Raw genomic sequence first — 10,708 nt, 5'->3', positions numbered from 1 at the left:
TTCCGTTTGCCATCAGGTCAGACTGTTTTTAGTCTGACAAAAAGGCATGGCCTATTTATTTTATGTTATGTTCACAGCACGTTAATATCGTTCTGATTACAAAATGGATCACATGCTATAAATCTGATTTACAGGACTCTATGAACTGCAGCGCAAACAAACATGGTGACATCAATCTCATGTTACAGATCAAACTCATTTAGAAAGGTTTTTAATCATAAACTTCCACTGGTTCATTACTGGACTTTTAAATTAAATGTTCTCTTCTGGTGGAATGACCTCCCCAACTCAATCCGAGCAGCTGAGTCCTTAGCCATCTTCAAGAATCGGTTTAAAACACATCTCTTCCATCTTTATTTGACCCTCTAACTTTAACACTCACTATTAAAAATCTAACTACCTTTCTAATCTTTTTGTATTCTATCCATTTACTTTTAATTTTTTATACAATTATTAAAACGACCTCTATCACTAGCTTGCTCTTTTCTTTTTCTATTCTGTCAGTTTTCTTTTTATTTATCATATCATTTAAAAGCCCTTGGAACGTGTTCTGCATTTAAGCTAACTGAGACTTGTTATAGCACTTATATATCATTGCTCTTTTGTTTCTTTTTGTCTCTTGATTGCTTCTATTGTCCTCATTTGTAAGTCGCTTTGGGTAAAAACGTCTGCTAAATGACTAAATGTAAGTGTAAATGTAATTTGTGATATAATTTGCTTTTAGTATTATTTTAATGCTTACTATTTTAGTATTATTTTATTTATTATAAGCTTCTTGAATTTATTATTTGTGTCTAACAATGGAAAGATGACAATGCCTGTTTATTATTTGAAGGTTTAATAAAGTGGAATATACTTTTATTTTGGTCTGGTGTTGTGACGTCATAAGGCTGCGCTGCGTCTGTAATTCAGCTGAAGAAAGGTGAGCGCTTTTGTTAAATTCTTTAAAGTGTTTAAATCAATACAACTCTTTTATGGTCAATAGAAAGCACGCGAGTCTCGTTACTTTTGCTGCGTCCCAATTTGCATACTATCCGTTCTAAATATCATTATGCCAATGATTCCCGGATGGTCTACTACTTGAGATTAAAATTCGAAGTGCAGATCGAGAACTACAAACACGCATAAAAGCGTTCAAAAACTACAAAAATGGCGTATATGCGAGACCAACGGACAACAGAGAAAGGGGTATGAATGATAAATAATAAATGTCTAACCTGATTAAATATATTTATGTAATGCTATTAGCGTTATATTTAACCTGCAGTAACATTGTGAACATTTATAGTAATGTGTTTGGTAATAAACTTTTAAATGCATGCAAACTTATGAAGAGAGTTCTGGTCATGAAAGACCCTGACAGATCATCTTAGCTCTTCATTTCTCTCCAGTATGGTAGGAGTCACATGTGGATTTTGTTAACTGTGACAATGACTGACAGGGCAGTTTAATCAGTGAATTATACTCACCTCTGGTTATAAAAGTGTCTAATGACTAGTAAATCTTGCACTTTCAGTTAAAATAATTTCCTGCACTGTGTCACTGATTTTACATGATTATGTGATTAAACCACAGAGCATGTCCAGATGTCAGACAAACACATGTATATATTGTAGTAGTAATCAGACTACACTACATTTTCCTTTCTAAATTAGCCCCACACTTATGTACAGTAAGTACAGTTTTTGTTACCTGAACCTCTTTCACCTAATATATTTACTTGAAGTAATTTATTTTCTTTCAGGTTAATTTGACAGGCATGATGCACATCAATAATACATAAATGCACGATGTCCCAGAATTAGCCAGAAGTCTATTTTGCATCTGCAGTCCCTGGACTAATAGTAAAATATCACTCTAAAACTAAAAAACAATTAATAAATGCATACATGCTCCAAAATATGAATACAATTGATTATACATTTAGTCATTCTTTCTTGTAAGTCCTCCCTCTCAGTGGCACAGTTGAATGAGAGGCTCATTATGCAGCTCATTATGCAGGCCTTTGTCATCTCTGGTGTAAATCAACAAATCAATCAGATATTCATGATAGTTGACGCCTACTCGCATATGACTTTTACCAACAAAAAGTGTCTTAGAAAATTTAAATCAATATATTGTTTTCTGTGAGTGAGTAAACAAGATGATTTCCACATAATTTAGAAAGAAAAATTCTAGGCTACAAGCTCCAGTTCTCAACAATCCCGGGAACCAATGTTATGTATGTGTTTTATGGCCTTATTCAAGTGATTTAACATTTTTAGTTTTTCACTAACCATGCATTACATTTTTTTTCTCAAAAATACAATCATGTACATGCATGCATTTCACATATTATTATAGCCCAGTTTGTGCTGATTACAGTGATATTAGACTTACAGAGATATTACCCATTTAGATATTTATAAGAAACTGAAAAAAGCACAAATATCAGGGCATGACAAAACTTCTCCAGGCCCCAAAAATACCCTTATGCCGCGTTTCCACCGAAATTACCCGGAACATTTGTACCAGGAACTTTTTTTCCCAGGAACTTTTTTCCCCCCAGACCTGTTGCTTTCTGCGTTTCCACCGTGGTGTAAAGTACCGGGTAGATTAGGCAAATAGACTGGTGACGTAGGTGCGTTTCTCAATACAAAGTACCGCTGATTTTAAAAAAAAAGTACGTTGATTTTAGACGTGCATCCTCGGTAGTTAGTTCATACTTTGTGCATTCGTCTCGGGAGTGTGATGTCCGTGACGACGCAAGTCCGGTAAATCTATAAACAGCAGCGTACTTGATAACTTCAGTCTGCTCGTCATGGCTACTGCAATTTTCCTCTCTGTATATTTACAATAAAACGAAATATGATATCAAATACCACTGCCTCCTTTCGTTTTCATTTAAGCATAATAACAACTGCAGAAATGTACTTAGTTCAGGGAAATGTGTATATGCAGCCATTACAATGAAACGAAATATTATATAAATTTTCCTTTTTTATTTTCATTTTAACATATAGATAAATTGAATACAGACCAAAGAAAACCTGTTAGATTTACCCCCAGCAGCTGAATTGTATTTTATGTTTAACCACTAAAGAGACCTCAGAGCCTGTGGCACATATCAGAAGATCTATCCAAGGAGAGGCTGCTCTCTGCGGATACATGAGGACTGAGCTCCCGCTGATCGAGTGGAGCTCACCGTCTACGAGATCGGCGAAACACATTTTTAAATAGGCGCTGTCTTTATAAATAAACAACAGATTTGAGTTTCAAACAAATACATTCTCGCCTGAAATACTTTTAAAATTACATTTCATGACACAATAACAGTAATATCTTGAAAATGTTGATCGAATAAATGGTGGTTGAACTCAACCAATGCTGCGTGAACTCAACCAATCAGCATGTTTAGCACCAAAGTCCCGCCCCCGAAAGTTCCGGAACTTTGAAAAAGTACCACCTCGCCAGCAGGGACTTTCTGAGGGGCATTTTTTTACCCGGAACTTTATTTAGTTCCTGGTTCCTGTGGTGGAAACACACCAAGTACCGGACCAAGTCACTAGTTCCTGGGTAAAGTTCCTGCGGTGGAAACGCGGCTTTAGACTCCAGAGGGTTAAAGCAAAAAAAGCCCATACGAAGTATTGTGTACATTTATAGTAAATTAACATACTTTCCAGAAGGCCAACAATTCACTAAAAATGTTTTTTTTTTTAAATGGGTTTTATGAAGTATTCTAATTTGTTGAGAATGAATTGGTGGGTTTTTGTTAAATGTGAGCCAAAATCATCACAATTAAAAGAACCCAAAACTTGAACAAAAAAAAGTTTCACAATTTGAGTTGAATTACTGAAATAAATGAACTTTTCTTGATGAACTTAACAAAAGTACAGATTAAAAGCAAAAAAAAAAAAAGTGAACCAAGAAAAAACGTAAAGCAGCCTGCAGCAATTAGGCTAACGTAGAACGTAGCCTACGCTTAACTTAGAAACTTTTAAACTGTCAGCAAATCTTTTTTTGCTTTTTTTTCTATTGTTTTACGTTCTTGTTAAGAAACACGGGCATGTAAACATGATTGGGGGAAAGTCGGCTCCTTAGTCTGTTAAGAATAAGGCCGGCCGCGGAGAAAACGCGCTCTGACGGCACAAACGTTGGCGGGACTCACAAATAACGGTGTGCCTAGCCAATACTTTTTGTGAAGCGCTTCGTGTTTTCATTTCACCACTGAATGGGATCCTCATCCGGTGGAATACATGGCTCCAGCAAGAACTGTTCCTACAGGCATTGCATCCTCTTCATCGTTGGTGGCGCAGCACTCGCATCAAGGAAAATGTTCTGAAAAGTTTTTTTTTCTTACTTCTCTCATGTTTTCATCCAGAAACCTGAGATGTTGGTACCGAGGGTCTAAGGCAGACGCGAGAAGAGGAGTTTTCACTGCATTCTCCAAGTTAGCAGTGTTTATTCGTTGCTTGAGAGATGCCGCAACAATTTTCTTGAATTCTATATATATAACTATATTAATCTTTTAATTTTTAATAACAAAATAAATAAGGATATGTTTTACCCTCATTCAACACTCAAATAGATTTCCCCTTAGGTTACCTTAAAACAATCATATTTTAGGTTACCTTAAAACAATCATATTTTGTGGTTTATTATCTTATTAATTAAAAACACATCAACCATAAAATTTTACAATGTCAAATTCACACAGGCTTTAATAAACACCTAACTTTTATTAAAAAAATTAGTATGACGGATATAGCCTTGTGTTGTAACCCAAATAAATAAGGTCTAAAGAGGCTCATATTTAGACTCATATTAAAAAATGAAAGTTTTATTATCAAAAATAGCGCTTTTGGATCCGCCATAATATGTCAGTTTTCTCTCATCATTCTTGTAACGTAAATCCCCCCCCCCCACATCTGTGCTATTGATAACTTGAGGAATCTGTGTTGCATCTCTTACAGATCTATGTGACACTGTTATAGAGATGGCATTTATTAAAGAGGAGAGTGAAGACATAACGATTGAAGAAACATTCAAAGTGAAACAAGAAGATGCGGTGCAACAAACAAAGATGGATTTAATTAAAGAGGAGAGAGAAGAAATGGAGATTAAAGAAAAATTCAAAGTCAAACAAGAAGATGCTGAGGAACAATCAGGTTGGTTTTCATTCTCAAAGCTGAACTCATTTGATCAGTATTAAAATGCCCAACTCTACAGAATGGAATTATTTTTTGAAGAATGTCTTACGAGTTTTGTAATGAAAAATGTCTTAATTGACATGGAGCAGATTGCATCGTGTTAGAGTAGCAACCTTCAGTGAGGCAAAATAATCAATAACTCAAACAATAAGAAAACATGTAAATTTGTAACAGAATGCTTTAATATATAGATATTATTATTCTTTTTATTTAGTTGTGCAAAAATTGTATGGATGGGATTAATTTTGTTTTTTTTTATTATTAATTTGCTTAAATTAGGTCTACATGTTTAAATAATTATTTGTCCTATTTTAATCCAAGTAATTTAGCATTTGTTTTTACTTTTTAAAATGTTGGATATGACAACGTTATATATATTTTTTGTTTCAGAGCTAAACACTGCACTCCGGAAATCCGGCACGGTGCCGGATAACTTTAAGCCCTGTAACTATAAATCACAAATCAATAGGTGTACATTCATGTTATATGTATTGTTTATTTTTAATGTTAATGCTGTTTAAGACAATGAGTTTAGCACCCTCCCCTGACCATTATAATGTGACAAATTTACATGAGTAAACCTATGAGCTCTTCTGAGTTGGTACGTACCTCTCCCATCTCAGTAAGTATGGTGACACAAAATAAAACTGGAGATTTTCTATGTGGATACAAAAATTATAACTATAATGTATGGTGGAAGAGGGCACAGTCCAGGAAAACAGTCTGTGAGTGTGATTTTGAACTTCTTTGGGATGGCACCACAAGGCGTCGTGAGTTTAGGTATGTTGGTGCCGTGCTAGTGGTCATCTTGTAGGTAAGCATCAGTACCTTGAATTTGTGTAATCTGATGAGGAGAGGAGTAACATGAGCTTTTTTTGGATCAGTTGCAGAGGCTTGACAGTACATGCAGGAAGGCCCGCCAGGAGAGCATTAAAATAGTCCAGTCTGGAGAGAACAAGAGCTTGGACAAGAAGTTTGGCTTGTTCTGACAGGAAGGGTCTAATTTTCCTAATGTTTTATATAAAGCAAATCTGCGTGACCGAGTCATTGTAGCAATCTGGTCTGTAAAGCTTAACTGATGATCTATCACAACTCCTAGGTTTCTGGCTGTCCTCAAAGGAGTTATAGTTGATGAGCCCAGCTGTATAGAGAAGTTGTGATGAAACGATGGCTTAGCCAGAACCACCATCAGTTCTATCTTCGTAAAGTTAAGCTGAAGGTGATGGTCATTCATCCAGCTGGAAATGTCACTCAGACAAGCTGAAATGCGAGCAGCTACCATCGGGTCATCTGGTTGGAATGAGAAGTAGAGTTGAGTTTCATCAGGGTAGCAGTGACAAGAAAAGCCATGCTTCTGAATGACAGATCTTAATGACCTCATATAGATGGAGAAGAGAAGTGGTCCAAGTACTAAGCCTTGAGGAACCCCAGTAGCAAGTTGTCGTGACTTAGAAACATCACCCCTCCAAGACACCCTGAAGGATCTATCAGAGAGGTAGGACAGGAGTGCGGTTCCAGAGATGCTCATCTTTCTGAGGGTGGCCAGGAGAATCTGGTAATTAACAGATCCAGAGTGAAGAGAGGAGTTGATAATGTGAGTAAGTGAAGGTATGACTGAAGAAGAGATCGCTTGAAGGAGATGAGTGGGGATCCGATCAAGTGGACAAGTAGTAGGATGATTGGATAGGATAAGCTTGGAAACGTCCACCTTTTTAAAGTAGCCAGTAGCATTTTATGTCGGCTTGGGCCAGAGACGTTGAGCTCGGTAAATCCACATTTGACAGTCACAGTTTAATAGATTAACCCTAGATTCAATATGAAACTCTTAGTAAAACAAAATAGTGGTCATAATAATGCTGAGGCTGTGCAGTTGTAAAATTTTTTATTAAATGACTTGTGCATATGATCTGCTCCGTGTAATCGCGCCAAAGTCCAGATCAGACTGTGAGCGCTGCACGTAGTTCATGTGAAATGACATGAAACCAGACCTCATTTGCACCAATCGAAATAATTGTTATGCTATCTGAATCGTTCCCAATCACCTACACTGTGCGCTACAAGGGATTCACAGTACAGGAAATCAGAAGCGATTCCTGGATTTTAATTTTAAGGGGGGCTCTGCCCCCAATGAGGGTATAAAGTATATATATTATTATTTTATTAAATTAATTGAGCCGTTTTGGTGGAAGAGATGAACCGCAAGCTTTGAATGCTTATATCTTCTCAATGTGAATTTTGTCACTGTTTTGGTGCACACTGCCTTACAGATAACCTTAAGACTAATATATTGATGCTAACAGCCAAAGAATTTTCATTTTGATTTCATGGTGATCTTAAACATAACATCGTATAAACAAAACATCAGTTAAACTACAAAGCTGTCACAGAAGCATGCATAATAACAAACTAAATTTACCATGAGTAAAATTTATTTCTAAAGTAATCTTCATGTTTGATAAATGTGTGTGGAAAAAGTAGTTTCTTTAAGACCATCAAGATTACTTGTAATAAGAACTATTATGCAAAAAAACTCAAATGTTTAGTTCACTCAAAAATGAAAATTAGCCCGTAAATTACTCACCTTGAAGTCTTTCTAGGTGTAATTTATGGTTATGGTTTTTGGATTTTGGATAAACTAACCCTTTAAAATGTTGATCAGTAATCTTTGCTCTTTTTTTATCATCAATGGGAAGAAATTTTAAGATCACCTTTAATAGCTCAGTGTGTATAAGATCTACATGTTGTTGTTTGTTATGTTTTTTCTTTGTGCCACTTAAAAATGGTGTTTATCTGGATTTGTCTTTTTTGCATTAGACCTGATGACACTGAAAGAGGAGAGTTGTGAGCTCAGTATTCAGCATGAAAAATATGATTTCCTGAATGAAGAAAAATCATTTAGTTGCCCACATACTGAAAAGACTTCACGAAAAAGGGCTCAAAAGACAGCAAATGGAAAGCACTTCACCTGTCAACAGTGTGGGAAAAGTTTCACGAGAAAACAACATCTTCATGTCCACACGAGAGTTCACACTGGAGAGAAACCTTTCACCTGTCAACAATGTGGAAAGCGTTTCATGAAATATGAAAACCTTAAAAAACACACAAGAATTCATACAGGAGAGAAGCCTTACACATGTTCTCAATGTGGAAAAAGTTTTTCATTTAAACAACACCTCAATGACCACATGAAAATCCATACTGGAGAGAAACCTTTCACCTGCCAACAGTGTGGAAAGAGTTTCACTAAAAAAGGAAACCTTAAATACCACATGAGTGTTCACACCGGAGAGAAACCTTTCACATGTTCTCAATGCGGAAACAGATTCACTAAAAAAGGAACTCTTACAGCCCACACAAGAATTCATACAGGAAATAAACCTTTCACATGTTCTCTATGTGGGAAACGTTTTAATCGTAATCAACATCTCAAGGACCACATACGAGTTCACACTGGAGAGAAACCTTTCACCTGCCAACAGTGTGGGAAGGATTTTACTCAAAAAGGAAACCTTAGCAAACATATGAAGGTTCACACTGGAAAGAAGCCATTTACATGTGATAAGAGTTTTGAATATAACATAGCACTTTAACATGTACAATCACACCGGTGTGATTATTGCTCAGTGTGTCGTGATTAACTGCTAAATTCAGATGTTTTTGTGTTTAACTGATGCTTTGACATGTTCCATCGACAGACACTTCTGGACCCCATGACCGTTTAATGCATAAACTGATAATCAAATCTGTTAAATCGGACAGATTTACACTGATGTTCCCCCGGCTCGACGACTCACAGGATTGCCCCAGTGCGACTTTCTTGTTCTCAGGATTTTCTTCTTTTCTCTACATTACAGAAAAACGCGTTCTTCTCCTTTGACAGATAATAGAACATAAAACTTATATTGATGATGTTCAAAAGACGGTCATTTAAAAGTATAAAAAGACCAACTATATTCACAAATAAAATGTTTGATGTTTTGTATATGCTTTATGTGTTTATAAATAAAAGCTTATGTGCAAGACTTTTGAAATGAATGAAAAGCATTTTTTTTTGACCAGTGTGTGTTGTATGATACTTTAGAGGTTTTGTTGATAAATTGTATAATTGTATAGTTTCCCCATGTGATCAATTAAACAGTAGGCTAATTTATGCACCGAAAAGGAAACTTAAAGGGCATGGTGCTGCCTTGCCACAAAAATATTGGAAGATCATGTCGTGGGACAGACTCAATCCGAGTTCAGACTGCACGATTTTCAAAGTAGTCGGGTCACTGTTCATTTCACACTGCATGACTATCTTAGCCAGCATTCAGTCACTGCTCGGTTCACACTGCACGATGGATCGGCGATAGAAGGTTTCACACTGCATGAGTTTACAATAGGAAGAATCGCCGACAACTCTTGTCTGGCACGCAAACTACGTTTCACAACCAAACACACGCGAGATGTGACAAGGAAACAACGCGATATCACACGTACAAGACCGGAGTTTTCACGTGAGACTGGGATTATTATTAAAAATGGAAGCCTGTCCAGATATCAGGTATAAGGTCCAGATATTTAGCATGCCAAATATCTCACGGGTGTCGGCGATTCTCTCAGACTGCGGCTTTGCTTATTCACACTGCATGACTGTCACTCACGTGAACGAGCACCGATTTGCCTGTGACACTCTATGCACGAATTCCGCTTACGTATTTCCGGGAGAATCTCAGACCGCGTCTTTACTTCAGCTTAGCACATTCTACAACGAAGTTTAGCTACTACCGGCAAAACTCATTCATAAAATTCCTCATTCATAAAACAGCAATTAATTTAATTATTATATTATAATGTATTATATATATATATGATATTATATTTTAGTATCATATAATTTAGCATTACTAGTGGCTTCCAGAAAGTTTAAATAACAACGGCGTGTAGACAGTAGTTCGACTGACCATTGTTGTGTCCCGTTATGTGTGGCCTTCTCAAAGTTCAACTCTGTACTGAGTTTCCACTTTTCCTGTGGATGAAGAAACACACAGAAAGTGGATTCACAGCATTCGACGTGAGCAATTTAACATAACATATCACACAAGGGTCTGCAGTCGTCACTTTATAAGTGATGACCTAATCAAGCCATCGAACCCTAAAGGGCGCCTCTTGCTGAGGAAGGGAGCAGTACCAACCTTATTCCAGTGGAACTGCTACTCCGTTGCTGAACCAAGGCGCATCGGAGTATGGAAAAGAAGGGAGGATTACACTCCAGTGGATGAGGATCCTGTGCCAATGGATGCCCAGCTTCTGGAACATGATTATTGTTCAGTTCCAGAACCTGCTGCAGTTGATATCGCACTGAATCAAACTGAGGATCTCCGTAAAGAGGTGGACCGACTAAGGAGACAGGTGGAGGAGTTGTTGGTCAGTCAAAGGTTTTGTTTGGGGCAATTTCCTGCTTCCAATGATGATGTAAGGTTCTACACTAGGTACGATTTTAAACCCTATATTTTGTGTGTTAGTGTGTGTGTGTGTGT

At 36.8% G+C, this 10,708-nt stretch overlaps 1 protein-coding gene across 3 annotated transcripts; it reads left to right on the top strand.

Moving 5' to 3' along the window:
- Positions 1-889: 889 nt before the first annotated feature.
- Positions 890-9,200, top strand: LOC113066786 (gastrula zinc finger protein XlCGF8.2DB-like). Of its 3 annotated transcripts, none has more exons than XM_026238812.1 (4): positions 890-922; positions 4,953-5,147; positions 5,580-5,633; positions 8,004-9,200. In XM_026238812.1, the coding sequence occupies exons 2-4, from the start codon at positions 4,976-4,978 to the stop codon at positions 8,777-8,779; spliced, it is 1,002 nt and encodes a 333-aa protein (XP_026094597.1). In that variant the 5' UTR covers positions 890-922; positions 4,953-4,975; the 3' UTR covers positions 8,780-9,200. The 3 variants fall into 3 exon arrangements, with proteins under 3 accessions (XP_026094597.1, XP_026094616.1, XP_026094606.1); XM_026238821.1 differs by lacking the exon at positions 890-922 and adding an exon at positions 990-1,188; XM_026238831.1 differs by lacking the exon at positions 5,580-5,633.
- The last annotated feature ends 1,508 nt before the right edge of the window (positions 9,201-10,708 follow it).

Source organism: Carassius auratus, chromosome 4 (genome assembly GCF_003368295.1).
Source record: "Carassius auratus strain Wakin chromosome 4, ASM336829v1, whole genome shotgun sequence".
Classification (NCBI taxonomy): domain Eukaryota; kingdom Metazoa; phylum Chordata; class Actinopteri; order Cypriniformes; family Cyprinidae; genus Carassius; species Carassius auratus.
Note: the sequence above shows the minus strand (reverse complement) of the source record. Positions and strands in the feature narration are given on the sequence as shown.

Coding starts and splice junctions, on each gene's coding strand:
- LOC113066786 (XM_026238812.1), top strand. CDS start 4,976: ATGGCATTTATTAAAGAGGAGAGTGAAGACATAACGATTGAAGAAACA. Junction 5,148..5,579: donor AGATGCTGAGGAACAATCAG/GTTGGTTTTCAT, acceptor TTTTTGTTTCAG/AGCTAAACACTGCACTCCGG. Junction 5,634..8,003: donor GCCGGATAACTTTAAGCCCT/GTAACTATAAAT, acceptor TTTTTGCATTAG/ACCTGATGACACTGAAAGAG.